Source organism: Elaeis guineensis, chromosome 3 (genome assembly GCF_000442705.2).
Source record: "Elaeis guineensis isolate ETL-2024a chromosome 3, EG11, whole genome shotgun sequence".
NCBI classification, from domain to species: domain Eukaryota; kingdom Viridiplantae; phylum Streptophyta; class Magnoliopsida; order Arecales; family Arecaceae; genus Elaeis; species Elaeis guineensis.
Window position 1 is genome coordinate 945,338 of NC_025995.2, and position 13,449 is coordinate 958,786.

General features: G+C 33.0%; 1 protein-coding gene across 1 annotated transcript; it reads right to left on the reverse strand.

The window, feature by feature from the left end:
- Nucleotides 1–12,613: 12,613 nt before the first annotated feature.
- Nucleotides 12,614–13,183, reverse strand: LOC140856020 (uncharacterized). Its single transcript, XM_073253206.1, has 2 exons — nt 12,965–13,183; nt 12,614–12,829 (listed from the first exon to the last, which is right to left on the reverse strand). Exons 1-2 carry the CDS (start codon nt 13,181–13,183, stop codon nt 12,614–12,616), a joined length of 435 nt encoding a protein of 144 aa, XP_073109307.1.
- Between the last annotated feature and the right edge of the window lie 266 nt (nt 13,184–13,449).

The window sequence follows — 13,449 nt, forward strand, 5'->3', positions numbered from 1 at the left end:
ATACATGCACTAACACAGCTATGCATGCAGTGCATGCAAAAATTTTTCATGCGGTGGAGTGTGCCATGTGATCATGAGACGTGGTAAGCTCGTTTTAAGAGGATTTTCAGGTCTCTATTAGAAAAGAAAAAAAAAAAAAAAAAGCTAGGAAAGGGAACTGAGAGAAATCGGCAAGTCCCGAGCTCCTAAAATGGTAAGATTGACCACCTTATTCTCAATCTTTACACATAATAGAATATATATATATTTTTAGCTACTTTCCTCTCTCCATCTCTCTTGGGAGAATATTTTACATGGTATGCTCCATGTGGCCATGCACAATATCCACCGCAATCACTCGTTTCTGTAGTAATATATTGAAATAAATATTTAATAAATAAAATCTACATAAATAATATCTTTAAAAATACAATCTCATCCGATAAATTATTTGTCAACCATTCTACCACATGTTTGTTGGACCATCCAATAAAAAATTAACATATCATCCAAAAAAGTGGACTGTTTCCATTCAAAACATCAAAAAATATTGGCTAGCTAACTATGGCTAATAGTAAATCTTTTTCCAATTAAAAATTTCTACCAAGCTTGGATAACAAATCTTTTTTCAACAATAAATGATGTATTGATTTTTTATTGGATAATACAAGATATGTATGGTAGAATAGGGGAAAAATAAAAGAAACTAATCTCCAAATACCAAAAATGCTCCTAATTTTTTTTTCCATGCTTCATTGTTCATCAAAGATAAGAACTAGAATTTAGAGGCAAAGAAAGTTCACAAACCATTGACATCTTTTTCTTTCGTTGTCGCAAATTTGCAGATGTAGCAAAGCAAATGTATTGGCAAACATAGGTTACTTCAAGATTATATCGGCTACACGAGCGTTGCCTGCAGGAGATTAGATTAAGGCCAGACCACCAGACTTATAGAATGGATGATGTAACAATATTTTACCACTTAAGCCAAAAGGTGAGGGTTGGAAAAAGCATCAACTGTATCCTTTAAAATCTCTATTTCAGCAAAGTATAAATCCTCTACATAATATAGATTATATCGCAAAATATTGTACCATACTTAATGGTTGTCAGCAAAAGATGGATGACTATCATATAAGATAGCTTTACGTAACACACACGATGCATAGCTGTTGATGGTCATCCATTTATTAATGGTGGTTATCAAGCATTATACAGCACTCCATAGTATAATCTATGCACCATAGAGGATATTGAGTCTTTTTAATATTCTAATTTCTTATTGCTCAGTCTGCCCAGGACCTACGCTTTTATTTAATTGAAGATAATTCTTTTAGGTCAAGTCCACCTTAACATCAATCAAACCGTGCCTAGCAACTACAAATCCAAGCCCAAGCTTCAATTAGGCCCACACTTGCCGACGGACCACATAAGTAAGCCCAAGTCTATACTCCTTATGGGTGGGTATTTGAGTGATCTTGGCCATTCCCTTAACCTAACTTCCGACAAGGGTGATAGTGGAGACCAACATCACGTTAATACATCTTGATGTTTGGAAGTAAAATAATAAAGCTTAAATCTAAACACTGCATCCAGTGAACTCTCCAGAATAAATACAAATATGATAATATGACACGCCTGCATAACCAACTTCATCTTGATAAATAACTCAACAATAATTATAACAAAAGTGATTGCATGTTTATAATATTAACTTGTTCACTGTGCATTCTAATTTTTTTGGTAACTCTGTCTCCAAACTTTTAAAATTTAGAAGTAGAATTACATTGATCAACATAAAGTGCATAGAAATATGTCAAATTTTAACTTATTATGACTTAAATCAAAATGGGGTATGCCAATTTTGATGCCCATTACATCGAACAACCAAGGGCAAGGCCTAAGTCCACCCAGTAAATAATGACAAATTCCACCCAAAGCTAATTTGGAGCTCTATTTGTTTCCGCATAAAGTGGCCAAGGCTAGAAATGGACTTGGGTTGGCTCGACTTTGAGTTGGACTACGGGTTAGATCATAACAATGTCAGGCCAAATTTAGGCCTAGATATAGAGCTCATTTTTTTGCCGGTATTGGCTCGGATATCGCTTAGACATGGTTTAGTATAATGAATTCAGACCAAGTCCATTCTTGTATATCATTTCTATTTTGCTAACAAATTTTTTTTGAAAAGAAATTTAGACTTTGAGGGTTGGTCTAAGTCATAAACTGGATATGTAAAGATTTTTACTGGTGAGCCTGAGAAAATCAGCTATTGTAAAGATTGTAGTTGATCAGCCGGAAAAAACTAACTGGATTGGATTGTGAATCCAAAAAAATAATTGGATTGTAATCTTAAGGGATTATAGTTGAAATTTTTAAGTGAGTTGATTTGAAAATTGGACATAGGTGCTGAGTTTAGCATCAGACCACTATAAATTATTTGTATTTATAATATATGCTTGTGTTTACTTTCATCATGTTGCTGCTTATTTAATTTTATCTTGATACTGTGCAAACACTTTTAAAAGTATTTTTGAGCATAAATTTCACTTCAAATTTTTAAAAACCCAATACATCCCACCTCTTGGATTGCTGTCTCTGAAAAATAAGTAGTATCAGAGTGGATACTCAGCCCAATTGATCTAATTATTAAGAGTTAAAGATCATGAAATCTCTGTTAGTACTTCGTTGGTTGAAGGTCAATCAACTAATAGACTACCTTAATTTAATGGTACAAATTATATGTATTGAAAAGTATGAATAAAAAATTTTATATAAGTATAAGATTATGATTTATGGAAGATCATACTAAATAGTGCTCAAACATCTACTATTTTGATTGATGGTATATCTTTTTTTAAGCTTGAAAAGGATTGGGATGGAGTAGATAAAAGATTATCTTAGTTAAATGCTAAAGCTATAAATATTCTTTACCATGCTTTAAATGCCAATGAATTTAATTGAATTTCTATTAAGGATGGCAATGAGTAGAGTATGGGTCAAGTCAATCCATACATGTATCCATTCCACCATGAAAAAATCTATATTTATACCCACCTCATACCCATCTTAAGTCAGGTCGAGTCGAATAACATGAAGAACCCAAGTTAGGTTGGATCAGGTCAAGTATACCCACTTTTCTTAGATCGAGTTGGGTCAAATATCTTCCCTTGGATCAGGTTGGGTCAGATTAGGCTGGGCATATATTTGTTGAGTTGAAAAAAAATGATCTTTCTATTAAATAAAAAATTATGTAGTTATTTCAGTCATTTCACAAACAAGGTCATATCTTTAACTATTTTATATTATGCGCATTGTTATATATAAGAACTCAAGACACCATGCTAAAAAGATATAATCATTTCATAAAAAAGCAATGCTTAAGTTATTCTAGAATGAAAATATAGCACCAATATAGAAACAACAACTCATAGAACTGATAGATATTAATGAAATGCATGCACAAGTTAAACTACATAAGCAGAATGTTTTTGATAATCAAAATCATATATACAGTATATGAATTAATAGTCATTAAGTACTCACATATGCTCATTATTTTGCTCTGGATTATACAGTAGGTTTTGAATTAGAACTATGAACAGAAGTACACCTTTTTTTTCCAATATGAAAAATAAATAGACATATCTACTCTCAAGGAGACAATATAGAACTTGAGATCAAAAATGTCAATTTCATAGAAAATATGATAGAAACTAGGAAGAGTGAAAGCAGTGTGACTCTCATACTGTCTAATTATATTCTTGTTGAAATAGAAAATATAATAGTTCTCAGCTAATATCCAAAAAATACTAAAACAAGCATCAAGCATCGAACAATTAAAGAAGAGTTTTGAAATGAAAATTAAATTTAAAGTAGTTTTTTTCATTTTTTAACATTTTCCTCACACATGGACTATAATTAATCCTATTTTAAATAAAAAATGTCATTGGAAACACCCATCCTACACCATATACCGAGTTCAAATTGAAATCCTAACATCCTACAAACTTTCTAATAAAAAAACTTGGCCATTAAGTTAAGAATAAGTTGGATACCTAATTAGGTAGGACAAATACCTTCTAGCAATCTCTCGATAGGTGCTACTAGTTGTAAAATCTACATTATTTATGGCAATCAAATCAGCAGTGAACCCACATAAATGGGAGCAAAGTAAAGCCAAGATGTCTCAAGTAGTTATTGATGCTAAACAAGCACCAACTATTTTTAAATCATACATTTTAATCTACAAAATACAGCAAAACAATTAGCTGATAATATAGTTTAGAGGGAAACAAAAAATAAATATTACGTTACCATAAATGATAGAACTTATAAGTTGACTTAAAAAAAAAGTTACCCAAATAAAACTATCTATTTGAAAAATTTAGAATTTTTTATTTAATTTATTAAACTAAGATTCAAAAATACGAACATAATTTAAGTAATTAAACAATAGAAATTATGCTCAATGTTAACTATCTTACCTCGGAACAAAAAGATTGCACTTCGAAGTTATTGAAGTAACTTACATTTAAATCTTGAATTAATAGATTGAAAAATAGAGGGATAAAAAGGATGTCACTGACACTTAGATGCAAAGTTAACCTACAAAAAATATATAAAATATGATAAAAAAGAATATAATATCTGAACAGCAGAACAACAATAATGCAATGAATCATTTCACTTAAAGGCAAGTCCCACAATAAAACAATACATAAAAAGAATAATAATAGAAACAAAATAATAAATATATTATTTTTTAGGAAGTCATCTCCCCTTTGTATTTAGAAAGATAATCAACTAAAAAGAAAACAACCAAGTACTTGCACAAAACTTTCTCCACTTTATCAATCTTTCTCATGGTCCATCACCAAATTTTCTTCTTCATTATCATCATAATCATTAAGGATTATCTAAATTGTGCTACCTTATGGTGGTATAAATGAACCTAAAAAAATATTAAAAAAAAAAACAAACTCCATGATTCAATAATGTATAGAGTATTATATATAACCTAATGAATGAAAAATATATTTTACTTACCTTTAAGTTTAGTCAATAACTAATTTTGAGCACTCATCAATATGTCCAATATTTTGAAATGAAGTGTACTAAAGGGTGAGCTCAGTAATCTACTACTTGTGCTAAAAGCCGACTCTGAAGTAATTATTGATATAGGAATAGCTAGAATATCTCTAACAATCAACCACAAAATAAGATACTTGTCTTGATTTTTTCACCATGCTAAAATATCAAAATCCATGGTTCTTAAAAGCACACTATCCTCAATATAGTGATCCAGCTCTACTTTCATGTTCTCAACCTTATTCTCACTACTAACAAATAAATCAAAATCAAAAAGAATTTATTTCCATTGATTGAGTAGCCTCTATCATAGCAAATGAAGTACCAAAATGATGAGTATTAGGAGCCATTTTAGTGTACACATTAAGTAACTCATAACAAATATTCTTAATCCTTATAATTTCATCAAAAATTTTATCTCCATAGATTTGGGTGAACATCCACTTCAACAATTTTATTTTGAATATTTGATCTAAGATAGCTGCCACTCCCATAACACCATGAATTACATTCTAATAACTATTAAACTTGTCTAATATACTTGTGCCATATTTCTAATCAGCTCATTTTGAGACTTGAGCTATCCAGATAATGCTATTTTTACCTCACATATCTTTATAAAATAAGTATTAACGATAGGATAAATAGTCCCAGAAAATATCTCAGTTAAATTATAGAATAACTCTAACTTCTTAGAAATATCTTTTACTACCTCCTACTCTTCTTAACTTAGCATGCAAGTATAAGATGAATCACGTTGTTTCAAGTAAAAAAATATATTTTCATATAATAATATAGTAGAAAGCATCAAATATATAGACTTCTATCAAATTTTACAATCAAGAACTAACTTTTTGCCACATGAAATATGCAATTGCTTTATTGCTTCTTCAAATTTCTGCATTCTTTTTGTTAATCCAGTCCAAAATACTACACTATCACATATCTTCTCAATACATTCTTCACTAATTTTCAAACAATCTGGAACAATCAAATTTAAAATATATATGAGACAATACATATGCATAAGTGAATCATGCAATATAAGTGAACTCTTTGAAGTTTTCTAAGAAAATTTTGATCATAACATCATTGGTACTATAATTATCAACAATCAATGTAGACAACTTTCTATTAATATTTCATTCTAACAAGCAATCAAAAAGAACTTCCTTTGTGTATGGGGAAGGAACATAAATAAACCTATAAAAAAAATAAACACAATATAAACATCCAGCTTAAATGAAACTACATATATGTAAATGCAAATTGCAATTTGAAAAAAAAAAATGTATCTTAAAATCTAATTTTGTAATATTCAAAAATCATCAATGAAGTGTGCCATGGCAACCATGAAACTTCTCTTTCTGTTGCTTGAAGTCCACACATCAATTGTGATGGCAATCATACTTTAAATCTTCTCCAATGATGCTAATACCTTTGATTTCTCATAATCATAAATTTTGAAAATATCCTTCTTGATTGTGTTTCTAGAAACTATTTTAAATAATGATTGGAAAGAATATGAATATCTTCTAAATCCAATATAGTCAACTATACTAAATAAAAATTTATGCAGATGATCCTATTTGCAAGCTCTTTTCTAATTGCATCTTGATCAAAATGACATGTGCTCAAGCTCTGTTTACCATCCATCTTATTTAGCTCATTCACCAAAAGTTTTGGGCTCATATCCTTAATATTCCTATATTTTAGCCCTGAACATCTTTTTAAGTGGTTAAGCAAATGAGATGTTTCATATTTGCTCCCACATAAAAGATATTTTTTATAATGATTGCATTGTATTTTATCTTTTCCATCAACTTTTATTTTCTTAAAATGATTTCATATATCAGATGTCAATTTTTTTTCTACTTTCATCAATATCTATAATATCATAAATAGGTTCAATACTAGCTAGTTTAGAGCTACTATTTATTTATGATGTTGATACCAGAGTCATCTTTTTTGGAGATTGGTTACTCCCAAGTGGTGATGGGAGAGAGAAACTATTTTCTTGTGAAGACACTTTGGATCTAAAAAGTATCAAAGAAATATAAATAAAAAATTCAGATCATCACAAAAATTTTTAAGCAAAAAAGATTGATAAATAAAAAATGTGTATGGCATGATTACTAATTCATACAAAATTGATAGAAGGATTAAGATGACTAAAGAGTAAATAAATAAATATATAAAATAAGTAAATGAGACTAATGGACTATTCTTAATCACTATTCTCATTGTAAGTAATAAGCTTGATTTTATAGTCTAAAATATTTCATCAAATAAAGATATATAAACTATCATTATAATCTGAAATTAGATTGAACAAAATTTTCTAACTGAATAGATAATAAAATAGAAAAAAAAGAAATAACTTCTAATAGCTGATATTCAAAAGGAATTCATCATGATATTCAACGAACAACTTGTTCATATGCACAAACTATAGTTGTGGCCATATAAAAGAATGAAACAAGATCTAGTCTTGCATGATTAAGGGATATAGATTATTTTGATTATTATGAAGGATTGAGAGGTCTTAAAATAGTTAACTAGTGAATCTTTTGATCAGAATATAACACTTATACCAATATTACAGTATAGATTACTCATTTGATTTACAGCTTCTAAAATATAACAATCATATCATTATATTTCAAAAAATATACCAATAGAAAACTAACAAATCTAATTTTATATTTTTTCTATTAAAAATCTAGTAAGAATACCACCATCAAGATTTAGATTCTTTATTTTTTTTAAACTTCCAAGTAAAAGAAGATGCTAGTCTACTCAGAAAAAAAAGAGAAGGATGCCAATCCGCTGAGCTCATGCTGGTAGGAAGGGCTAACAAAGGTCAAGAAAACATACACCCTACCCTAATTCTAGAAAACATAAACCCTAATCTTAGATTGAGGAAGAAAGAATCATCAAGATGAGAAATAGCTGGCATTGAACGGACGGAAGAGTGCAACCTAAGGAGGGATGGTTAAATGGAGGAGCAGAAGCTTACACAAGAAGGGATGGACTAGTGTGGTATTGGATAAAAGTACAGTGATAGACAGAAGCATGACATCAATTGAAGCAATGATCCTCACTCCTTAAGACATCGCCACTCGGATGGATGGGAGATAGGGAGGAATGGAGAGGAAGGGAGGAGAAGAGGCGTGAGGTGGTTGAGTGGGGGTGGCCGGCCAGGTGGGTTGGGGTCCTTAGGAAAGAAATGATCAAAAAATGAAAAGTGGCTTATGGGGGTTACTGGGTTAGGGTCTTAGGAGGTAGTGGGTTTAAGCCTTTTATAGTATTGAATCAGATTCGAGGTGAGACATACTGTTATCCGCACCCGATCTAAATTTATCTCAAATTTTTTTCTAAAATCCATATCTATCTCAAATTTTAATCAAATCAGATAAAATCTATTCGGATCGGATCCGATATCTGATGGGTTGAAAAAAATTGCCATCCTTAATTTCTGTATATGTGCCTGCTAAAGAAATTTGAGATAAATTAGAAGTTATCCATGGGGGTATAAATCAAGTTAAAAAATCTAAAATCAATATGCTTATCATAAATAAAAAATATTTAAAATAAATTTATTGAAAGTATTACTAATATATTTACGAGATTTACTAATATCATAATGGTTTAAAAAATCTTGGTTGAGACTCCACTAATAATGAATTTGTTTGAAAAATTTTTAAATCATTATTAAAGAATTGAAAAACTAAGATAACTACTATTTAAGAAGCAAAAGATCTTAAGAAATTATCTTTAGAAGAGCTCATTAGCTCACTCATGACTCATGAGTTAAATATGAATCAAAATATAGAAAAAGAAGTAAAGAAGAGAAGAACTATTGTCTTAAAGTCAATGTTAAGCAAAATGAGGAAAGTGATATATTAGAAAGGTCCTATAATAATAACAAAATGGCTATGATCATAAGAAGATTCAAAAGATTTATGAAAAAAAAAAGACATGTCTTCAAGAAGAAAGGAGTTAGCAAAGGTGAAGGAAGTAAAGAAAAGGATAAAGAAAAAAAAAGAAATAATTGGCACTATATTATGAATGCAAGAAACTAGGATATTTTAGAGCTGATCGCTCCCTACTCAAAAAGATAAAAAATTTAAGAAAAAAATAATGGTGGCCACTTGCAACAATGATGAAGATGTAAGCTCTGAAGAAGAAGAAGAAGAAACAAAAGAAGAATCAGCAAATCTTTGCCTCATTGCGTATGAGGATGAGATAAATTTTAAAAATTACAATATTTTTTTTAAAGAATTGCATGATGCTTGTTATGAATTGCTTGGTGATTTGAAAATTTTTTCTCTTAAAAATAAGGAACATAAAAAATTAATTAATTCTTTAATTGAAGAAAAGCAAATTTTTAAAAAGAAAAAGAAAGAGTTTTTATAATAACAAAATGATTTGTTTGAAAAGAATAAAATAAAAAATATATTTATAAAACCTAAAACTGAAAAGCATGCCAATACCTATTTTAAATGCAATAAGATTGGTCATAAATTAATTGATTGTAATATATTCAAATTTGAAAATATTAAGGTGAAACAAATTTGGGCTCTAAAATGAACCGTTGTTCTTAACCTCAAAGGATCCACAAAGCTTGGATGCCTAAAAGACTTGATCTATATTTTGTAGGAGTGCTTGGCATCCTATGAAATAAAAAAAATATGGTATCTAAATACTGAAAGCTCAAGATATATGACTGAAGATAAATCTCAATTTATCTCTTTTAAAGCTAAAGATAGAGGAATAGTTATTTTTGATACAATTGTAAAGACAAAAAATTATTAGTCTTGATAATATAAGGATCACTCCTACAATTTACATTGAAAATATTTCACTTGTCGATGGACTAATGTATAATTTATTTAGTATTAGTCAATTATGTGATAAAGATTTTGATATTTCTTTTCAATCTTTGTATTGCATTGTGACTAGTTCTATTGATAATAGTATTAATGTTGGGATCTTCCCTTGATGCGTGATGATCGTAGAACTAGCAACAAGGGTTTGAGAAAAACTTTGATCTTTGATCTATCACCTAGAACAAAACAATCTACAAAAAAATTCAGCAATCTTGTAGATCTAGGAGATTTACCTTTGAAAGGGCCTTAGATCAATTTCTTTTGCTTCCAGATCTAAAACTCCATCTTGAGAACCTTTAAACTAAAGGATTAAAGATGAGAAATTATCCTTTGATGGCAGCAATCTCGTGGAACCCCTGCAAACCAAGGAAGAAAGGCTAGCACCTTCAAACCTTCCTATTTTGAAGGTGGCAGCCAAGAAAACCTTAGAAACCTTAGGAATGGCTGCTGGTGGCATGGAGAAGACAAAGAGATAGAGAGAGAGATGAAGAGATAGAAAATTTTTAAAGAAAATAGTTTTGTATTCAGCTTGGTTCAACCAGAATCACAATACAATGTATATATATACAGGGTCAATGTGACCCAACCCAAAAACTCCTATGGCTAACCCAATGTGAGATTGTGTTCACCCAAGCCCATGTACACTCATGACTTAACCCAATCTCACCTCTCTTGGACTCAATGCTAGCCCAATACAAGTTAGCCCCTCAAGATCTAAATTTTCTGGACCTCGAAACTATAAATACTGACCGCTTTTCATCCTAGGGCCCAAACTAGCCCTAGAACTCCTATGAATGTCTCATGAGCTTTGGACCTTGGCCTTTTTCTTGGTCCCTTAAGCCTTAAAAACACCACACTAGGTCCTACAATCTCCATCTTGATGCCCCAAGGCCTCAGCAAACTCCATCCTGTCGATCAAGCCCATCAGTCCCACACAATAGCGAAAGCTATCTCGCGAAAGTACCTTTGTAAGTACATCAGTTGGATTCTCCTTAGTATGAACCTTCACCAGCTTCATCTCACCATCCTCGATGAGTTCTCTATTCTAATGGTACCTGATATCGATGTGCTTTATCCTCGCAGGATAAATGGAATTCTGTGCAAGCAACAGTGCACTCTGACTATCGCAGTGTAATCTGATGGCCTCCTATGGGATGCCCATCTTCAGTGCCAAGCCCTTCAGCCATAGGGCCTCCTTCGCTACCTCTATGATACCAATGTACTCAGCTTCAGTAGTAGATAAGGCCGTTATGGTTGCAAGCAAGATCTCCATGAAACGGGACCTCCATACATGTTGAACACAAAATCTATTGTTGAACATCGGGTGTCCACATCTCCACCAAAATCTGCATCTACAAACCCTTGTATTTGCCCATGAGCTTCCTTGGACATATTGGAGTGTCTTTCAACACCTCCTAACTGTCTGTAGCAGATGCCAACTCTAACAAAACTCACCAAGTATCTGAAGATACCCTTCAGTGCTCGCTAGTGCTCCCTGCCATAAACCTGCTCACCTGACTCACTGCATAGGCTAAATCCAGCCTACAACATACTATGGAGTACATAATACTCCCTACACCAGAGACATATGGCACTCTTTCCATCTTCTGAGCTTCCACCTCAGTCTGTGGCGACACGGTCTTCGAAAGACTAATGTGCCCAGCAAGTGGTAGCACTGCCGGTTTGGCTTCCTTCATCCCATACCTTTCTAAGACCTTTTATATATAGCCTCCTTGAGATAAATGCAGCAATCTCTTGGCTCAATTTTTAAAAATTTTTATGCCTAGGATCTTCCTCACAGGCCCCAAGTCCTTCATCTCAAACTTTCAAGATAAGACTGCTTTCAATTCCTGCACAACTTCCTTACTCTTACATGCTATCAGCATATCATCTACATACAAGAGTAAGTACAATCAAGATCCATCTTCTAGAGATTTAATATACACACATGGATCATAATCACACCTAAAAAATCCTATGCTCCTCGCATAGGTGTCGAATCACTTGTACCACTACCTTGGTAACTGCTTCAGTCTGTACAATGACTTCTTCAGCAAACAGACCTCCCCCTTTGACCTAGACTCTCGAAATCCCTATGGCTGCTACATGTAGATGCTCTCCTCCAGATGTCCATAGAGAAATACTGTCTTGACATCCATCTGCTCCAATTTCAGATCTTGAGCTGTAAATGTACTCAACAGCACCCTGATGGATGTATGCCTGACGACTGGAGAGAAAACCTCAGAATAATCAACTCCTTCCCTCTGTGAGTATCCTTTGGCTATAAGTCTAGCCTTGTACCTCACTCCACCTTGGTCTGAAAGTATCTTCTTTCTGGTGAAAATCCATTTGGAGCCAATGGGTCGAGCACCTTCTGGTAGATCCACAAGTTGCCATGTCCGATTCTTCCTGAGGGACTCCATCTCCTCCATCATGACCTGCATCCATGACTCCCAATCCAAACTCTCCATGGCCTCCTCAAAGGTCTCTGGATCTCTATTGATAGTGATGAGAGCATAAGAAATAGTCTCATCAATGCCATACCGCATCGATTTGCAAACAGTACGCTTCGGCTTATGCAGTGCCACTCCCCTTACGCTGTCCTGCAAGTCTACTGCATGTGGCTACCTCTGCACCTTCTCCTGGATAGATTACCCTCCTCGCTGGTCCTCCACAGGTGTGGGAACATGCCTGCTCTTCTCCACCTCAAAATAAATATGATTAAAGGTAGAAATTGATGGTAAATCATTTGTATGCGAGTGCTGTCCAATGCTGTCCTGTGTTGACTTTTCAGCTTCATCAGCACCTTCCAGCTTCTTCAAGGTGCTCTTCTCATCAAAAATTATATTTCTACTAATCATAGATCTCTGAAAATGAGGATTCACTAGTAGGTAACCCTTCACGCCCTTTGGATACCCGATGAAGATTAGCTTCTATGACTTCGGGTCCAACTTGATCCTTTCGGCTCCCTCCATCAATGCATAAGCTGGACAACTGAACACCTTCAGGTGGCCAAGCTCCACTTTCTTCCCACTCCAGACCTCCTCTGGAATGCCTCCATTGAGTTTTCTATGGGGAGACCTGTTAATCAAAAAATATGCAAAAGTTACTGCATCACCCCAAAAAGATTTGGGCAGTGATGCTTGCAGCCTCAAGCTTCTGGCCTTCTCCATCAGTGTTCGGTTCATCCTCTCTGCAATACCATTCTGTTGAGGGATCATCTTTATTGTATAATGACGTTTGATGTCATTCTCCTCACAGTACCTCCTAAACTCCAGGCTTGTGTATTCCCCTTTATTATCAGACCTCAGGTACTTCACTAGCTGTCCTACTTCCTTCTCGACCTCAGCTCTTCAGGCTTTAAATCAGGCAAATATCTCTGACTTTTCTCTGATCAGATACACCCATACTCTCCTAAAGAAGTCATCTATGAAGGTAACAAGGTACCTAGCTCCACCTCAAGCTGAAACAGGTGCCGGTCCCTATA

Coding starts and splice junctions, on each gene's coding strand:
- LOC140856020 (XM_073253206.1), bottom strand. CDS start 13,183: ATGATCCCTCAACAGAATGGTATTGCAGAGAGGATGAACCGAACACTG. Junction 12,830..12,964: donor TGGAGCTTGGCCACCTGAAG/GTGTTCAGTTGT, acceptor CCTCATTTTCAG/AGATCTATGATTAGTAGAAA.